Below are 20,806 nucleotides of genomic sequence, written 5' to 3' on the forward strand. Positions count from 1 at the left end.
GTAGTGCATAAACGCGCGTAAAATGAGCTTATTTTCGTACACGCTGAATTAAACATGTAGAGAATATTTAACAAATATCTCTTTTCCAAGTTAAGAATTTCTATTTTGGAAGTAAACTTAACCACACTTTTAACAAGCAAATTTTCATAATAGAGGCGACGTTGCCAGATCTGATTCATACCGGCATTATAGCTCAGTCGTATAGAGCGTTGAGGTATAAATCCGGAGGTCGGGTGTTCGAACCTGGTTTGAAGTGAATTTTTCATCTGTGGCAGAGATGGGAATTTCCTTAGATCAGTTTCGAGCATTCTGCCGGCTACTCCGAATTAGGTTTTCCTGCAGTTTTCCTAATTCGTAAGGTAAATACCGGAGTAGTATAGAACAACTTAAGACCTTCTGCAGGGGCACCTCTAAAAAAGCATTATGCGGGTCACTCTGTAATTGGGCGTAAGCCTGTTGAGGGCCTAGAACAAGAGGGACAATAAATAAATAAATAAATATACACGGTTGTGAAAAAATTAGATGCCTATAAAACGCACAGTGCAGATGGTGCACATAATCAATGACGCTAGAAACAAAAGACTTTCGTACTATTCAAAATATCCTCTTTCTTCTTGTAAAATATAAATTTTTCATTTATACCTATATTGTTTATACTTACCCGGTAGTGATAAAATAAACTATAAAGTAATTGAGAAACTCAAAAAGAACAGCTATAATTAAGTAAAAACAATCCCTTCTATTGAGAAATCTGTATGAACTTGGAAGCCCAGCAGTCACAATCTAAAAAATTTAACAGAAATATCAAACCAACTCCTTGTTATTTCACTTTATTACAATATAATTTCATTTCATAAATTGCAATACCAACTGAAGCAAAATGTATACTTATAATTACATTACACAATGCCATCCTCCACTTGTCAAATTCAGAAACATAATTCTAACTACATCAAATCCTTCAAGAACACCCTTTGCACTTACAACAGATGTTATTGAAGTGTATTGCAGCTGCCTAACTTACTCGTGCGTCAAGTCGGCCCTCACTTAATTGATGCAGAACAAGAACAAATAAAACAAAACAAACGTAACACAAAATATTTAATAAAATTAAAAAGCACATAATTTATACAATCAAATATAAATAAATCGAAAATAATTTAGCTACTGTACAAAGGAAGAAAGACGTACTTTAGTAGGAAAATATAAATTTACTAGAAAATTATACTAGTGTTGTATTAATTTAACTAAAGAGTGCTTTGCTACTACTAATAGATCCATTTTCCAGTATCGGTCCGTGCGCATTTCACCCATTAATCTATTGTCAGTTTTGCTCAAAGAAAAGAAAAGTACTGGGGTATAGACGTGGCGACATTTCATAACAAGCACTAACTCGGTGCAAATTCACTGGAAAGTGTCTCCTTTTATCTCAATAAATACATTGCACTTGTAATTCCAACAATTATTGTACACCACTGCCAATAAATAACACAGTAAAGTAGTAAAATATCAGTTATACCATCGATTACTGTACAACCACATAAGCTTTATAAAAAAGAAACCGATTTAAGACCCCTGCTACATCTATGATGTGGTGACAACAACAGCGTTTAACTTTAAAAATATTTTCGAAGCTAACTGCTCAACATTTTAATGAGAGCAATCTGCTTAGGAAACATAGTTGAAAAGTGCACCTTATACTAGAATAAAATAAGCGAGTAAGCACGTATAAATAAGTGTCTTTACGCAAAATTAGCCGGGCGTTCATTTTTAATAACTGCCGGGGAAGTTTGCATAAAAAAACTTAAAACGCAGCCGTATTAGTAGTAATATATTTGGTATTACTTTTTTTTCAAGTTCCTTCACTACTTCTAATTAATGCACCATTTCAGCTTCGGATAGTTGTTTCAGCACTCATCTGGAAAAATATCAAGAGTTAAGAACACGTCTTATTCCAGTACTGTTTTTCCGAGAGCTTTTTTGTTTTCACGAACTCACACAACAAAGCTAAATCTAGGAGGGGTTGTTCCAATTATATCAATCCAGAATTCAACACCATTAAATGATTCGAAAGGAAATGTGCTATAACCCTAATGGCCGTTTGCACCGTTTTACTAAACATCGTTTAAAGTCGTAAACATTGTTTAGCAATAGACAGGGTTTGCACCGTACATTAATCAAAGTTTAGAAAGGTGTAACCTATGTTTAATCTAAACGTCCAATTTTGGGCGTTTAAAGGTCTGATTAAGATTAGTACGAGTATGTCATAATTTGTAGGTTATAGTAAATACTACCAGTATCTTTATTTTGATTTTCTTTCTTTGGTGTCATAAATTTTGATAAATTATGGATGTTGTTGAAGAATTTTTCATAGAAGATGATTTAGACATATTGGATATAGTAGAGTTTGGTTTCCCACGTAAAGTTGATACTAGGAAAAATCATTTCGAGGAGATGGATAACTTAACATTCTTTAAGCGCTTTCGTTTGACGAAAGATACAGTTCTGCAGTTGTTAGAATTAATCGAAATGGATCTCGAATATAATAACAATTTGTTTGAAGCTACTACCTAATTACCCATTTGTTATCCTAAACTATACTTTTAGAAACAATAATGTAGCACCTATTGATCAGTTGTTAGCAGCGCTTAGGTTTTATGCAAGTGCGGGACATTTAAGTACAGTGGCTGATTTTATCGGCATGGATATCTCCACAGCATCACGGTTAGTTGCAAAGGTTACGCATGCTATTGGTAGACTGTATCAACAGTTTGTTAAAATGCCAGGTCCAAATGAATTAATTCAAGCGTAGAGAGAATTTTATCGTTTATCATCTTTTCCCAGAGTTATTGGTTGTGTTGATGGTACGCATGTCAAAATACAATCACCAGGTACTTAAGTAGTTTCGCATAATACCTGATGAGGTCAATATACATTTTCCAGGTGGAGAAGGTCCGGAGGTTTTTAGAAACCGAAAGGGATATTTCTCTATAAATGTTCAGGGTACTTGTGATACAAATCTGAAAAATCACAAATATTGGCAATCATTAACTTTTCATCCACACTAAACATTGGGCATCGATTTCTTTTTTTGGTCGGAGCTTCCATTATTAACCAAATTTACTAAATTTAACAAAGTTGATGATTTTAAGCTCAAATATAAACTTTAAGATTAACAAACAGTCAGTAAACACATGTGACAGTAGATATTTTACAGTGTTGCCTAGCAGATTCTCCGATTACCTAAACAGCGTTATGTTTTTGTCGGTGCAAGTGGTTACAAATTAAACATTGATTAAAATTAAAACAGTGATTAGTTAAACAACGTTTATTGCAGAAACGGTGCAAACGGCCATAAGTCACTAATATTAATTCCCCCCTTTAACTTTTTTGCAAATATGTAGGCCAAGTTTATATATATTTATATAGACGACTGTTAGATTCATGGAAAAAATGTGTAAAATGCACCCAGAGCTTCAGCCCTCGACTTCCTAGAAATGGGAAGAAGTCACAAGCCAAAGAATGATTAAATATGAAGTATTTTTACTCACAATTATTGTGATGGTCAATTCAGAGAAACAATTAAGTATGGGGATGTCCGCATATTTCAAACTAAAAAGTATTAAATAGAATGGTCTGTATACAGGGTGATTCACGTAACTTGTTCGTTAGAAGTTTTTAAACTTGCAGTTGAAATACAAGCTTGAAATTTGGTTAACAACCATAATCAACTATTGAAATAAAATAATTTCTAGATGGCGCCGTTTACGTAATACCGGAAGTGGCGCCATCTTGATTTTATTTAAATAAAAACATACCATTTTCTATTTTTTTCTAAATGCGCCATTTTATGCTGAATCAATGCAATTAATATTTATTTAAGTACCTATCTGTCATAGCTTTTGATATGTCAATTTCTCTCTCAAAATTTGATGTAGGGTCCATTCAAAAATTCATATCTCTTAAAGCGCTGTTCAAGTTCCTTCAAGTGTAAGGAATTTTTTGAGTGACCACTGATGGTCTTAAAAAAGTTTCCAAAGTTACTGCGATTTTTCAAAATTAGGAAGTAAAAATGTCAAAAAATTCATTTTTCAATAAAGAATGTATAACTGTTATTGCAATGAAATTTGGCAAAAATGTTTAGAATACAAAGATAAAAGTATAAAAAAATAACAAATGACTTTTTTCAATATAGCGGCCCTTCACTATTTAACATTTTGTTTTGAAATATTTAGAAAAATGGGCCAATACATAAACATAAAAAAAGATTTTGGTAAAACTATCAAACTGTGCATTAGAGACCGACCATTAAAAATTCGCCGTTTCTACATGGTTGGAGGTAGGGCATCGAGCCACCGGCTTAGGGGTGTTCCGATAGTTAGGTCAACTTTTCGGGAGATCAAAAACCACGACAGACAGGCACTTAAATCTTAATTGTGTTGAATTCAGAATAAAATAACGCATTTAGAAAAAAATAGAAAATGGTATGTTTATTTAAAAAAACAAGATGGCGCCACTTCTGGTATTTGCAGAAGCCGCGCAATCTTGAAATTTAAAAAAAAAATATATATCTCAGTAATTCAAGGCATTGTTTTCCTGATTTGGGTCACCAAGCTTGCTACAACCTTTACCGTCATTTCCAGCAAAAGTTTAACATTAACGATTGAAAATAAGAGATGTAAATGACATACAAGTCATAAAAATCATTATTTATTAGCAGAGATGATTGCTCAACACAACTCAAAATTTTTTGCATCTTGTAATAGGCCCAAGTAGTACATAATTTTTCAAAAAATTGTTCCTATAACAGTTTGTGAAAAGAAATAATGTCTGAATGTGTAGTACTTTTAATATATGGACCTGCTCGTACAACATGGACCTTTAATAAAGGTCAATTTTCTACCTCTATTTAAAGAAAGTTCGAATCAATCACAGTTTTGACTTTTTGACACAATACCCAAATTTGACTATTACTGGTTTTGAAACTGTTTTTATTTTGTTTATTAACTTTATTTATTTGCTGAACAATAGAGTTGCTATTGAGCATGATATCTTTGGCCTCATAGATAGTGGATTCATCTCTAATAGTGACAATATCATGCTGAAGACACCAGATGGAGAAACTTTAAAATGGTAACTCATTTATGAGAGTCTGAAACTTCCTAACCAACAGAATAGTGAGTAAGTGAGAACAAAAGTCACAAGATTTTGACTTTAAAACAAAACATTGTATATCCAGTCTATTCATATCAGGTCACTGCACACATGGCAACATTGCAAACATAAAGTGACACTAAAGTAATAGACTGTGCCAACTTGCAAAAAAAAAAAATACTGTACCATTCACCTTTATTTCCAGTGGCAATAATAGATTTGCGTTTTTGACCATCGTCGCTATTAATAACTTTGGCCATAGGACGAACTGCATTAGTACCACCGATAATGGCGTGATGCTGTTGACCGGCACGGATCGGTTTCGCAATTTGAGCAACAGGACCACGCCTCGCGAGGTTCTTCTGTCGGACCGCCTCCTTAATACGGTCCACCTCGTATTGATACCTGGCAAAATGTCAAAAATCAGTTCCACCTCAAACCGACGCTAACGTTCACCTTTTACGATCGCGCATAGCACCCTCTTTGGCTTCCTTCAGTGCGGATTCGAGAGCTTTGACACGTTCCATCGTGGCGCGCAGACGTTTCTCCAACTTTGGTAGCTCGCACCGCAAATCGGCGTTGTCGCGCACCAACTGTTTGTGCACCTTCGTGAGTTGATCTAAATTATTTTCTAAGAATGAGATTTTCTGCTTCTGCGCCAAAGATCCTCCGTCCTCTTCGTTATCGTCGGAAGTGATAGCTTTTTTAATTCGGGCCTGAAAATAGCATTGTATCAGAGGCACTCGCGTAAGTGAGCAAAGCATTTTACCTGTAAATCTTGCACGAACAGTTTACGGAGATTATGTAAAGTCTGAAGTTCTTTAGCAACTGTATCTTCGAGCCCCTTGAGATCCTTTCGCGCTTGTTCACGACGCTCGTTAGTAGAACTGCAGAAGACATTCAGTTGAGCATCATACCACATCACGCTCACGGATTTTGGTTAGGCTTTATTTTTGTACGTCGCGCGTAGGTAAAAAAAAAACAGAAAGGGAATTAAACCAATTCATCTTAAATATCTCTCTATTATACACTTTACAACAGCTTTACAACTATTTTTGATTCAGAAGCATCTCTTTTTCCTAATTTGAAACCGCTTACAGTTTACAATTACTCTAAAAATATAGCAAATCTTTTGCATTAACAATCATTAAAATTTGCAACCGTAACATCTATACACTGTACAATTTTGTACAAACTATAAACAAAGCGTAAAACAAAAGGTGCCATTGTTTCTAAATCACAGTTCGTAGCATCTCTCCTGACTGTTTGTAAATAAAACTTAACCAAACCGTGGTGTGATGCGACATTAAATAAATATAAAAAAAATATCACAGGACGACTAGAAGGAAACGGGGGTTGTATAATACTTACACTGGGTACCGCAATAACGTGGCAAAATAAACAGAAACGATCTTTCAGTATGAAAGAGTAAATAAATTCGCGCTTTAGTCGACAATGATATACGTAGGGCACTTGTGTGTGACTAGAAGTAGTGTCAAAGAAATAAATAAATGCAAGTGAAACGTGTGAATGTGAAATATCGACACGGTAAATTGTCCGTTAGCTACCAACTTCGCTAGCCGGTTAATTTCGTTTTTTTGAGATTTTTTAATACTTTTCGGCGTCGCGATTTCTTTCGCGCATTCGTCTTTGTAGGGCACAAATTGCGCCCACGTTTCGACTTTGGAGGGTTTTATGCGAATGGGCGAGGGCGAGTAGTTTGTGGTGATGTTGTTGTTGGGAGTGGTATTGGAAGAAAGGATTGAGCGTTTATATTTTAATTTATCTACTGACATGAGTTCCTGCAATTTGTTGGACTTATCCGTTTCTTCCGCCTTGACCTTCTCATAGTCGGATTGCAATTGCTGTTGCGTTAGCATTAGCTTTTGGTTCGAGCTGAAAGGGAAATATACAGGTTAGGTTTTAGCACTTTTTTGAGTTTTTGAATTTAATTGTTTGAATGAATTTTTGGGTAGCACAAATCCAAAAATCCATTCAACTCAAAAACAAAAAAATTTCGCACTTTCTTGCTTAGAGTCGCAGTACTCACTCTTTGATATCGTTGATAAGTTGTTGTTTCTCGGCAATCTCGTCACGAAGCGCCGCCACCTGTTTTTGATGGACATCTCGCAATTGGTCCATTTGTTGTTCAAGAGCTGCACGTAATTGCGCTGCCTCTTTCTTTTCGCTTTCGCTCGCAGATGAAACCTGGCGTTAAAAAATGGTTAGGTTTAACCGTGCTATAGCCGAGGGGGAAATCACTCACAAGAAATCTCAATGCGCATTGCACATTACGTGACGTTTTTTTTTGTAATGTTAGTAATACCTTAAGAACTTCAAAGATGTTAGTAATACCACAATAATACATGTGGTGGCCTGTACTACCAATAGACCACAGGTAGTTAAGAGCGCGCTGCCAGAGTGGTGGGGGAACTTAATGCCTCTAGATTACCATTTTGAAGTGAGAAGGAAAATTACAGATGGCGCTAATATTGGTCTTAAAGCTTAGATCATATAAATATTCTATATAGTCTAAGATCCCAGGGCCCACACACCTTACCTATTTTCGGATGGACAAAATATGTACAATAATGTAGTATTAGTGTGTACAGGGTGGCCAAATACAAATGCGAGGTACTGTATCTGGGAACCTGTCCATCGTAGAGGCTTGCGGTCAAAAAATTTATTACTAAAACGGCCACGAGAAAAACCTGGAAAATATTTTTAAGTTTCTGCAATGGCCGCTAGGGGGCGTAACTGCAATCTGGAATCTAAAAAAGCGCACCTCCACGGTCACGCTTCTCAGTCACTTATGGAGTTGTTGCAGAGGTCATTTTTTCAGGATCGATCCGAGAACTTTAATAACTTTAAATACGCTTAGGGGATGTTTGACCCTGGTCTGGCAGCTTATAAAATATATTAAAATAGCCCCCTAAATATCCTAGATAATAGCTGAACTGTTAAAGGTCCCTGGTTCGAATCCGGGTTCGGGCATGGATATTTGTAAATGCATAGTGGGTTGGGTGGTAGAGCAGCCTTGGCTGAAACCCCGCCCACTCAAAAATAAAGGCCAATAAATACCCTTATGGTAGTATCATCATTTGAAAAATTACAAAAGTCCTCGTATGTGCATCGATGAGACTTCAGCGCATTTTTGGCGTGACGGATCAGTATTGCATTAGCAATCAGTATTTTATCAGAAAATTTTAATTATAAAATAAGGTTTATGCAAACATATATTTATTTATTAATTTTCACGAACTCTAATAATAATTGGACGATGGTATGAACAGTACGACTCGTAAACCGAACAACCAACAGTGTAGTTGACCATTTTGCCAAAAACTCCGTCAATTATTGTTCCGCCATTCGTTGTCACTGTTCGGGGAGAGATGATCACTATATTGAATTTCTCTTGAAGAAATTTCTCTACCCGATTTACGACAGTTAATGGGAAATTAAAGTCTCCCATAATCAAGACGTCTTCAGTTGCCTCAATGAAATCCCCGATCTCCGATAACGCTGCAATCAACAAGTTGTTGCCTTTACTAGGAGCATCTGTGGTTCCAATTTCAAAGAAATATCTCCATAAATAGGAAAGTTGGCATTGCGCAGTCCCATTCCGCAGGGACTGGGCATGCGCACACATAATTTTTAGTATGTGCGCAATGTTTGCCTTTACTAGAAGCATCTGTGGTTAAAATTTCAAAGAAATATCTCCATAAATAAGAAAGTTGGCAATGCACAGTCTGCGCAAAATAGAGAGTGCAATAAAACTGTCTGAAATGGGCAAATATAGACCATAGCAGCTATCAATTAGCGAAAACCCGAAGTCTCTAGGTGTCCCAGGGGCCGAGATCTCGATGGAACGGACGGACGGACGGGCGGAAACACGAGCACATAAGCGTTACCTCAACTTCGTTGTGTTACGCTAAAAACCGCTCAGACCTAGATACGATATTTTTAACCAAAATTATACCACAAACTGTAAAACTCATCACCGTGTTATGATTTTGATTAGTTTTCACCTTGAAGTAGTTATCCTAGATAAGTCATATTAGTGACCGTAGTTAGGCAATGCCAAAAGTATATTTTATAAAAAAGCCATTCCTCTACGTCAATCGGATCGGCTTAAAATCGATATACGCACGGACAAGTTTTCAAGCGGCGTTAGTTATTTCGCAAATGCTAATTAAACGCAACCACTACGGGCTTAATGAATGTCCATTGCGCCAATAACTCGACAAGACGGAGATAATGCAAAAAACCGGACCTCTCTACGATGTCTAGATCAAAAGTTTTTCAATCCGCCCAGCCAGCCAGCCGGACAAAGTGAAATGATAAGCTCCTTTTTGTTACCAAAAATGCGCTAAAAATGCTTACCACTAATAATTATGTGCCGCCATCTTGGAAATGGGCGGTCATGTAGCTAGCGTTTTTATATAACACCCTTATAGGAGAAAAATGCTTACCACTAATAATTATGTGCCGCCATCTTGGAAATGGGCGGTCATGTAGCTAGCGTTTTTATATAACACCCTTATAGGAGCATTCATGCTTGTATTATCATCTAAAAGATACACGGAGGGCAGCTGATCACTTGAACAAATGAGAGCACAGCTTAACAGCTGAAGAGCATGGTGCCTAGTCTGACCATATCCCACTTACTCCTCACACAACAAAGAAAAATGATAGAGCACATTCTGAAGCAGGCAAAACCTAGGCTTAAACACGTGCATATGGCAGGTTCTAAGAAAATAGCAAGACGATAGAACTGCCCATCTAATTATAATGATATGTTATCCCTGGTAAAGAGCCTAAAAAAGACAATGTGTTCCCAATGGATGACAAATTTCCTTCTTACAGCACCCTTGGGCGTGTTAAGCAAAAGGTTTACCTCCCCTAAGGCAGCTGTTGCACTGATCTACACAAACTCAACACAGAGCATATGAAGCCAGCTATTGTTTCATATTGTTGAATAATGCAAAATTTAAGAGATTCACAGTGAAAGAGTGAGTGATTTCCCGTCCGGCATCATCCAAAGTTACCTGTTCGGCCGCTTTTAACTTGGCGCATTCCTCGCGAAGTGCGTCGACGCTCTCCTCCAGGGTGCGCTTCTTATTCTCCGCCTCGCGCATCGACTCCTGAAGACTTTTCATGCGCGCCTCGTGCTGCGAGATCAGCAATCGACACTCGCTGAGCTCCTTCTCGTAGTCGGTCACCTTGCGATTGCTATCCTGCTGAGATCCCTCGAGCTCGTGAAGCCGCTGCGTTAGGTTCGTCACCTCGCTTTTCATACGCGAGATGTACAGGCGGGCCACGGTAAATTCCTCCTCCAATTTAGCTGCGTCGTTGGAAATTTTTAAGTCTGCACCGTCGCCTCCTATTGTAGCACCGATTTCGCCCAATTCCTTAAGAAGGTTCGTAAGCATATCACTGATTCGCTTCTTTTGGTGGGTGCTCATGTCTTTCAGTTGCTGTAATTCGGAAGCCGTCGTATTCAGAGATGTTTGTTTCTGCATTAACTCTTCGGATAATGATTCCATCTAAAACGGAAGAACTCGGTTAGTATTACTGCAGATTTAAACCGTACTGGATCAATCGTCACATTATAATCGTGCAATCTTTACTGTAATGGTTCGACGAGAATGTGACCAAGCAGCATTGGTAAAACTGCCAAAAACTAATCCAAATTAAAATAATCATCTCACCTTTACACGATCCTGGAATGCAATAAATAAGAACAAAATTAATATTAAAAGTAAATACAGTAGGCGCTCAGTAATCCGGCACTATTCACTTGTTTTACCAACTGACCTTGACAGCGAAACCGCGTGCGTCGGTCGCTTAAAACAAGATGGCGGACTTTTTGTACCTACTTTAGTACTCTTACTGTAGGAATTTATTTCCCACATACTACATGTAGGATATCAAAATCACCCCATCCATTTCCATATTAATCCCCAGCATAGGCGAAAAAATTTGGGTGCCGGTTTACCGAGCGCCTACTGTACTGATCGAATTAATACCGAAAAATCTCATTTTGTCAAAACTAAATTTCAAGGTCTGTAGCGCGGTATCCAAAATGTATCCTTTTCTTTTTTAAAAATAACTAAAGAAATACACTCAGATACACTAAATTGCCTTTATTATAGCACCCAATGCTACAAGAGGTATAATCATCATTAAGGAACTCAACAATCACGCGCATTTGGTAGCAACGCCCATAAAAGTGCAAAATTTTATTCTCAGCACCCAACACATGTTTGGTTAACTTTTCCAATTTTCTAATAAAAATTTTCCGCACCTTTGTTTAGGGGTGCGCAATCTGAATTTTATAATTTTTTGTATAAGATCAGAAAGAAGGGCAGATCCACAAATACAGCTGGGAAAAAAATTAAAAAACGCAAGTTTTGGGCCTGTGGTTAACTGCCATAATTGCGAATTTAAATAAAATAGTTTCAAGATGGCGCCGATTCCGTAAATACCGGAAGTGGCGCCATCTTGATTTGTTGAAATAGAAACATACCATTTTCTAATTTTTTCTAAATGCGCTATTTTGTTCTGAAGTGAACGCAAGTTGTCAACTTTTCTCTAAAAATTTGAAGATGCAAGTGTCCATTCAAAAATTTATCTCTTAAACCGTTCATTTTTAGAAATTTATTTGTAAAAAAAGGGGCTTGTAATCTCACATTTTATCCGGCTGATTGGCAGCCATGTGTACCTACTGAAGCCGTGCAATAAACAACTTTAAGGGCGTCGGTAGGTGATGTGGGGTCGGCGACATCGGCGCGCCATCCGCGAGCATGTTATACTATCGTGGTGATTTTTCGATTTTTCCTTCTATAGTTTTGGTCCGATTGGTGTCGTTGGAAAGATCTTGCAAACGCGCACAACTGCGTGACGGAATTTTGGACCAATCGAATCCTAGGAATTTTTTTAGTGACCGCTCAAAGTCTTGAAATCATTTCTGGCATCAGAAATAGTAGTTGCAATTTGAAAAACAAGTTTTTGACATTTTGTGATTTGAAAAATCGCAGCAGCTCTGAAAACTTGTTCAAGACTTTCACAGCTCACTCAACAAATTCCTTAAATTTTTAGGACTCGATTATAAAAAGAGCACTCACTCACTTATCTTGAACAGCTTAATTGATATGAATTTTTTAATAGATCGTTTTTAGAGAAAAATTAACATACCTATGTCAAAAACTATGACAGATAGGTACTTAAATATTAATTGCGTTAAATTCAGAATAAAATGGCGCATTTAAAAAAAACAAAAAGAAGACGTCACTTTCCGGTATTTACGGAAGCGGCGGCATCTTGAAATTATTTTATTCCATTCGCAATGATCGATTATGGCTGTAAACGAAAAGCAGTATAAAAATGTGACAACAAACTTGATTTTTCTTGTCTTACATCACAAAAACCAATACTTCAATCCTGCAGACATGAAAATCAATTACCTTTTCCCAAATTGTACTTTTATTTTTTATAAAAGAAAATTAAATATCCGCATGTGTACAATCAACGTGGGGCTGTAATTTGACTCAAAGATGCTCCTAATATGTCGTGCCTACACACCGTGTCCAAGATAAGGATTTCTATCATGGAGATCTCCGACACCATAGACATACGATAAATAAACCTGTTTCAACAGGATGGCGCACTCGCGCACAACGCCCAAATCGTGCAAGACCTATAGGACAAATTTCGTGAAAAACTTTTCCCTAATTTGAGTATTGTATCTTTTATGGTTTCCAAGATCCCTGTGATAGACGGACACAGTATACAAAACAACGGAAAAATGGGGGGTGGGGCAACAAAGAAAATGTAGGCCTTAAATACCGGAAAATGCGCTCAATGAAAAGTAAAAAGAAGACACATTCACTAGATAATAATTGTATCTTTCTCTATCAGATTGCGCAATAATAATGGGACGTTTAAATCCGTAAGAAGCAACATACTTACCTCCTTATTCTTAGCGTCAACCTCTTGCGACTTTTGATCGTAATTAACAGCGAGCTCCTCGAGAGCTTGCAGTACTTCTTTAACCTCCTCTTTGGCGGACTCGTTCTCCTGTTGAATACGATTCATCTCACCTTGAAGCGCTTCGTAATCGCGTCTCGTACTAGCTATAAGCTCGTCTTGCTCTAAAATTTGATCCTTTAATTTTTCTACATATTGGCTATGCTGATTAATCTCTTCGTCCTTCTCGTCCAACTGTTGATACAATCGCTCTCTTTCTTGCTCTAACTTCTGTCGTTCTTCGCTGCTCATCGTAGAGCCTATCATTAAAGCGGGGGTTGCTGGCATTGGACCTAAAGTACACGTTAGAAATACAGTCGTGCAAAGAGGCGGGCGTACCTAGATTATTAGTTTCGACGATGCTCTCCTCCATCGCGGCGACGGGAGTCGTAGCGTCATCGAGCAAGTTCACCTGCTCTTCCACCTTAACCGTTTCGCCGCTTCGCCAACGGTTAAGCTCCATTTCGAGTTTCTCAACTCGACCCTTAAGCCGACCGACCTTCTCCTTCTCCTTTTCGTAGCGCCGTTTCCATTCCTCCGCCGTAAGTTCCTCATTAACACACACGACGTTCTTGACAGTCTTGGCCCTAAAGACAAATTATGCAATGGCAGAAACAAAAGTGCTCGGCTACCTTTTTCCAAACTCCAAGGTGGACTTCGTTTCTGATTCGTTGAAGCTAGCTGGCGAGCAACAAATTACAATTGTGGTTCTCGCGTTACCTCCCAGAGATTCTTGTAAGATACGGGTCAGTTTGGAATCTCGATACGGTATGTGCGTTTTGTTTCCGTCGGCCAATGCGCTGATTACGTTTCCGAGCGCCGACAGTGACTTGTTAATATTTTTCGCCTCGTCGAGTACAGTACCTTCGGCGCCAGTCTTTGAAACCTTTTCCGAACCCGCCAAATCGACCAGATAAAGTTTACCCGATAGTTTCTTTTGGTTTTCTAAGTTCTCCTGTTTAACGTTAATTAAAAATACAGAGTGGGAACGTGACGAGTGTTCGTTCATGTCTGAAAAGTGAAATTAGATAGGTAGTGATGATGGAGGGCATATAACGTACTTGTGACGGCAATGTGGCGATTCGATTTTCCCTCCTCTATTGATTCGAATACTTCCTCGGGACTCGAAACGAAACGTTCTGTTGCACCTTTTACATAAGGAACTCGGTTTTTGTCTTCGTGTACGCTTAAATTTACTTTAGAAACGTCGAGGAGATCCCTAATTTTGTCCATGTAAATTTCGAAATACGACACTTTTATGTGAAATTCTAAATTTTCTTCCATAGCGTAAATGTGATTAAAGATATCGTTGACGATGCGCGGAATTATACCTTGCTTAGACGGATCACCTTAAAACGATTATTTAGTTGCGCATGCGCCGTTTATCGGACAACTTACCGATCACTCCTTCCATCGTGTGTGTTTTACCGGATGACGTTTGACCGTACGCAAAAATCGTACCATTGTATCCTGCCAGAACGTCCGAGACAATACTTTTAGCTGCCTCGTTGTATACTTTTTCTTGAGTTGCATTAGGCTTAAAAACTTTATCGAAGAGATAGACTTTACCCTGTTAAAAATACTTGAGATAAATCGACGGTATCTCATCGTTCAATCAAAACAAAGAATCATTGATAAAGGGGTTGCACTCGCGCAAGTACCTAAAGCGTCCTTTCAAACACGAGCGTACAAGGGTAGTTCATTAAAAAACAAAGCAAAAATAGTACACAAAGAAATCTTTATTCAAATAAAAATAAACATATGGGAAATTTAATTTTTATAGCTTGCACTATCGTAAATTCGTAAAAACTCGCCGACAAACATTGCGCGTGGAGTAACGGCCATTTCTTTTCGAGTTAAATGAGTTTCCCTAAAATTACCTCGTTTACACTCTTGCGCCCGTGCGATTTTAGATCTTTCGCATCAAACGCAAAGACGATCTTGATACGGCAAGCCTAGTTGTCCGCTTGCCAGATGATTGACCAGGATTCCGTTTATTCTTTGCTTTGCTCTTATAACCTTGGACGACTCGCGACTGGTTCAAACTCGAATTTTTGACACACGACCTAATTACACTCTCTCTCCTCCCTCCCACTCCCTCCACAATAGACCAAATAAAAATTAAAATAAAATGATGATGGAAGAGTTCGAATTCTATGAAATAGGGAAGATAACACACTGTACAGGGTGGCCAAATAAGAATTCGAGGTACTGTATCTGGGAACCTGTCCATCGTAGAGGCTTGCGGGAAAAAAATTTATTACTAAAACGGTCACGAGAGAAACCTGGAAAATATTTTTAAGTTTCTGAAATGGCCGCTAGGGGGCGTAACTGCAATCTGAAATTTTAAAGTCACTAGATATACAGTGCCACCATGCTCAGAAAAGCCCCGGAAAATATGCGAACTAATTTTGAAATAATTCAAGCTGGCCAATAGAAAGTCAGCAAAACGACGCGATACATTCCGCACCATAATTATTAATTATTCCGTTTTGACAGTTGACGCTTCACGTTATTTTAGTTTACACTTTTCCTGTTGTATTTGCTTTATTTTACGTTTTCCGTCTCCAGTTTTATACAAACTCGTCTCCTTCAAGACGTATATAGCTTGGATCTACGATCTGATAGGGTATGTAATTCCCTTAAAGTGTTTTTAAATTTTGCATCAGAATGTACGGTCTAAATTTCTAGCGCCCTCGGACACGCCCTGTCAGGGACTTTCTGAGCGTGGTGCCACTTGTAGAAAGTACCGCAATCATCCGCCATTTTTGGGCAAATTTGCTGCCAACTTAAAAAAATTGACAAATAAAATCTGAATATCTGTAATTTTTTTATAACCTAACTTCATAGTACTGTCATGTTTTATAAAAATATATACAGATCAATGAATAAAGAATACCAGGAAGGAGCATTACTCAGGTTGTATACAAGAGACAGTGCGACGGAAGTCGGCCATTTGCAAAAGCCACTTATGACTCATTTTTGTTGTGGTTTTTGCAGTGACATAAAATAATGGTTAGTTGTTGTGCTTGTGGTTTCTCCAAAACGGAAGTTTGGGAATTACATTTCATGTGTAAGTATTGATACCAATATTATTTTTATATAGTACATGTAAATTTACAAATTTTTTATCGGAATATAGTTTGAGGTTTGTTAAACAAAAGTCATAAGCGGAGTAGACACATGGGAGTTTACATTGTTTTCGTGTAAAATTCTTTATAATTCTATCCTTCTACAACTGTAAGGTAGGTACGCCACTGGAACAAGAGACTACTGTCCGCCATTTGCAAAAGCCATCGCGGTCGCACGTATATTGTTGATATTCTCCTTCCTGGTATTCTTATTCATTGATACAGATATCTCCAAACAGGTGGAACAATCCCTAACATTAAAGTTATTAGAATCTGGTAACTTCCGCCATTTTTGGGCAAAAATCATGCGTTCTCTCTCTAACACACGAGCCCAATGGATTGCGGTACTTTCTATATTTAGTGACTTTACTGAAATTTAAAAAAGTGTTTTTTGTGTGAATTCCACTATATTAACCTAACAAAAAAATGTCCGGTCTTTGAAGACGACGTTAATTTGAACCTTTTTTGTTTGACAATTTTTCCTGTATCTCTAAAAATGAAGTGGTGGGGAGTATTCAAAGGTTTCCGTAAAGAACACCCTGTATCTTCGAAAAGAAATGAGCCGATTTTAACAAACTCGGGTTAATTGAAAAGAGTTATTCTTCGGCTACAAATATTACAATATTTGAAATTTTGTTAGTTTCACATATCGCCGCTTGAGGGCTTTTTTCGACATTCCGACAGAAATGGTTAATTTTCTAAAAAAAATTAAATGCGATGGTTTGATTTTTTTTCATAAAAAGTACCTAAATGATGCCTAAACAAGCTCGCGAAAACCCCATCTCGATATCTTGTTCCTAACCTAAAATTTAGGCCAAAGAAAATTTTATACCCTCAAAATTTTATTTTTTTAAGCTAATTTTTCCGACATTATTTTGATTATATAATTTGTGGCCCTAAGGTGGATCGATTTAAAAAAGGAAGCTTTTAATGCCGCCGTAAATGCTCGAAATGCCGGCCATCACGATATAAAAAATATATATATATATATCTCAAGATATTGAGATGCTGTTTTCGCGAACTTGTTTAGGCATCATTTAGCGACTTTTTCATGAAAAAAAAATCGAACCAATGCGTTTAATTTTTTTGAGAAAATTAATCATTTCTGTCGGAATGTCGAAAAATCCCTCAAGCGGTGATATGTGAAACTAACAAAATTTCAAATAGTATAATATTTGTAGCTGAAGAATAGCTCTTTTGAACTAACCCGAGTTTGTTTAAATCGGCTCAGCCGTTTCAAGGATACAGGGTGTTCTTTACGGAAACCTTTGAATACCCTCCACCACTTCATTTTTAGAGATACAGGAAAAATTGTCAAACAAAAAAGGTTCAGATTAACGTCGTCTTCAAAGACCGGACATTTTTTTGTTAAGTTAATATAGCGGAATTCACAGAAACATCACTTTTTTAGATTCCAGTAAAGTCACTAGATATAGAAAGTACCGCAATCATCCGCCATTTTTGGGCAAATTTGCTGCCAACTTAAAAAAATTGACAAATAAAATCTGAATAGCTGTCATTTTTTATAACCTAACTTCATAGTACTGTCATGTTTTATAAAAATATATACAGATATCTCCAAACAGGTGGAACAATCCCTAACATTAAAGTTACTAGAATCTGGTAACTTCCGCCATTTTTGGGCAAAAATCATGCGTTCTCTCTCTAACACACGAGCCCAATGGATTGCGGTACTTTCTATATTTAGTGACTTTAGATTCCAGATTGCAGTTACGCCCCCTAACGGTCATTCCAGAAACTACAAATATTTTCCAGGTTTTGCTCGTGGCCGTTTTAGTAATAAATTTTTTTACTGCAAGGCTCTACGATGGATAGATCCTCAGATACAGTACCTCGCATTCTTAGTTGGCCACCCTGTACATAACTTGTATTTGTATTAATTCCTGTAACAGACCTTTTGTTGATGGCGGCCAGAAGATCCTCTATGCTCTGTAGAAATGAAAATTTGTTTGAACTTCTGTTTTATATCGTGTAAAACGTAAGAAAAAGGAAACAAATATCAACTTGCAGTTGTTCACTGTATAGTAAAGGTGCGGGGTTTATCCTCGGGTTTATCATAACTCGCCAGAAAATGTAAAGCAACAAAAAAAAACAAATGAATATATGTAGTTTGGTACATTTTTAATAGAACACTGTATATTTTTTAACAATTGAATAGATTTGCTTTTCTGATTTAAAAAATTTTTCTCGAGATTTTTCTATTCCACATCTCGATTCTACCAAAGAAAGTATGAAGATAAAATTTGATACCTGATAACTTATTTATGTATTCTTGAGTGGTTAATGAAATCGGAGGTTGGCCAATTAAAACGAATATTCTCGAGAATTTATGGGAAATATTCACTTAAATTTTCGGTGTGTGAATATTCCCGAATATTTCAAAATTCGTTTGGAAATATTCGCGCCCCACAATGCTACTTGCCGGCAAGATAAAACAGGAACATAAAAAAATACAAACAAAAAAAATTTAACTTGGAGTGCGAGATTTCACCTCACCCATGGCCAGGAAACCTACTATGAAAATAGAAAATCTATAGTAGTCGACTTACCTATCGATTTTGCCACCCATTAATCGAAAAACACGAATATTTTCGTTTGAGGCGGTCAATCGTTGATCTTGATCCCAAAACTTTGCCAGTCTCCCTTACCATTGTCGATATGAATGGCAAACATAAAATGCGTCAATTGGGCAACCAAACAAACTAAAATGATCAGACCCCCTCAGTGATCCCAAACAATTGATCGTGTTCCTTCGAAGAATGAATAAATGGAAAATTGTCTGGATAAATCATAATGCAATAAATCCGCAGATAATGGCTCATGAACCGACTAGAGAAGAGATTTTGAAAGGCCTGAAGACTACTTCAGTTGGTAATAATTGATAGTGCTGAAGGAATCTTGAACCCTCGTCACGTTAATAATTCACGAAAAAAACGCGATTATTGATTTTCCGCTATTCTATACCTTCACGCTTTAAAACATTGCGACATACTTTCGATTAGAAATCAAATTAAGAAACATTCAATCTACGGGTTTTATGTGGTCGTGCCAAGGTAATTAAAAAGGCGTAATGCAGTAAAGCGCGCTTACGCCCTCTGTTCATAAAAGTGAGAAGGGTTAATAATCACTCGATGGACCCCCGTATACGCGTAACCTTAACAACGTTAAAAGGCTTTGTAACGTACAAAAGCGGTTTTTTGTTGATGGTAATTAACTTCTTATTTAATTCAGGAAGTACCTGAGTGATTTCCGTTCCGCTGAGTGAGCAGACGTAGCCTACCTGTTTATGACTTCTGGCTCCAATAAAAGTTGTATATAATGACGTCCAAAAAAGGACTTTACTTCTTACCGTTATCAAAAAGAGATTTCTAAAAATAAGCTACGCTAAATCTAACCAAAAGGAACGCAGTGTCAAGGACATTTTCGTATTGATTCAATAGGAAATGGCGCATTCACAAAACGGAAAAACTACCCTCTTTTCATTTTGCCAACTATGATTTTTACTATGTGACTGCGGATAACCTAATTTTGTATTAATTATGTCATACGCTGAAAATGTGCATTACTCAGAATGTCCCCAATTACCAAGCTTTAAAAAAGGATCCGTTTAATTATAGACGCGTGTAACCCCTCATTCAAAAAAGGAACAAATTACGCTCGTGGCCACCCATGCAATTATTTTTATTTGCCGCGAGCACGCAAGTAAATCGGATCTACACTTTTTTTTAATTATCGCAATTAGTGTCGGCGAAACATATGATTCGAATAGTGCGGACCGACTTTCACGAAATCGCCCAAATGCAACAATTTTACGCTCCACAGCCAATTTTCGCAAAAAACAATTGAACGAAATGACGTCGATACCTCCACTTAATCATCACAGACACACACCGCGAGCACCACCCCTAATTCGCCAAACAATGAAAACTCCGATAAATAAAACTCAAACTTACGGCGATCGAAATGCAATTTTCTTCCGGTCCCGATGGAAATTTCACTATAAATTTCGAACCAGCCTTTTCTTCTGAATCATTCAAAGGCCGAAACCTACATACGACTTTAATACTGTCTTCCGCTGGTATCTCGCGCTCCTCCGCCGTCATCTTGTCGCACTCTAATCACACACAAAACTATAACAAATAAATATTTAACTAATTAAACTTAAAAATTAAATCATTTGTATCAAAAGGTTGCGATTTCTTCTAGGACTGACGTTTCTACAACGATCGATCAGCCATTTTGACTACGATGTGGATGCATAAAGAAAAGAAGCACCGTGCTGCCATCTATTGATTTTACGTTACCCTTTCATAGTTAATTACTAATCCTCAATTAGTATTATTTGCATTGGTAATGAGAACTCAGGCCAATCCAATTTAGGCTTTCACAATTAGCATTGCGTTTGATTAAAATAAGTACCTTATCTCTTTCGCCCTTCGGCTAGGGACGTAACGAAAGTGTACTTAGTATAC

General features: G+C 37.3%; 1 protein-coding gene across 2 annotated transcripts; it reads right to left on the reverse strand.

The window, feature by feature from the left end:
• Positions 1 to 1,084: 1,084 nt before the first annotated feature.
• LOC116175533 (kinesin heavy chain) lies at positions 1,085 to 20,596 on the reverse strand. Of its 2 annotated transcripts, none has more exons than XM_031493694.1 (13): positions 20,288 to 20,596; positions 14,581 to 14,752; positions 14,244 to 14,531; positions 13,815 to 14,193; positions 13,522 to 13,769; positions 13,126 to 13,475; positions 10,203 to 10,700; positions 7,205 to 7,362; positions 6,949 to 7,050; positions 5,924 to 6,041; positions 5,611 to 5,870; positions 5,348 to 5,559; positions 1,085 to 1,918 (listed from the first exon to the last, which is right to left on the reverse strand). In XM_031493694.1, the coding sequence occupies exons 1-13, from the start codon at positions 20,435 to 20,437 to the stop codon at positions 1,908 to 1,910; spliced, it is 2,946 nt and encodes a 981-aa protein (XP_031349554.1). In that variant the 5' UTR covers positions 20,438 to 20,596; the 3' UTR covers positions 1,085 to 1,907. The 2 variants fall into 2 exon arrangements, with proteins under 2 accessions (XP_031349554.1, XP_031349555.1); XM_031493695.1 differs by having other exon boundaries at positions 5,341 to 5,559.
• Positions 20,597 to 20,806: the final 210 nt, after the last annotated feature.

The sequence above is a fragment of the Photinus pyralis genome, unplaced genomic scaffold (genome assembly GCF_008802855.1).
Source record: "Photinus pyralis isolate 1611_PpyrPB1 unplaced genomic scaffold, Ppyr1.3 Ppyr1.4_LG7, whole genome shotgun sequence".
Classification (NCBI taxonomy): domain Eukaryota; kingdom Metazoa; phylum Arthropoda; class Insecta; order Coleoptera; family Lampyridae; genus Photinus; species Photinus pyralis.

What these genes read in the sequence shown, in the direction of transcription:
- LOC116175533 (XM_031493694.1), bottom strand. Translation starts at nt 20,437, where the DNA reads ATGACGGCGGAGGAGCGCGAGATACCAGCGGAAGACAGTATTAAAGTC. An exon ending in CGTCGAAACTAATAATCTAG is followed by an intron (nt 13,476 to 13,521) that starts GTACGCCCGCCT and finishes CGTGTACTTTAG; the next exon opens with GTCCAATGCCAGCAACCCCC. An exon ending in AACAAATTGCAGGAACTCAT is followed by an intron (nt 6,042 to 6,948) that starts GTCAGTAGATAA and finishes TGTCTTCTGCAG; the next exon opens with TTCTACTAACGAGCGTCGTG.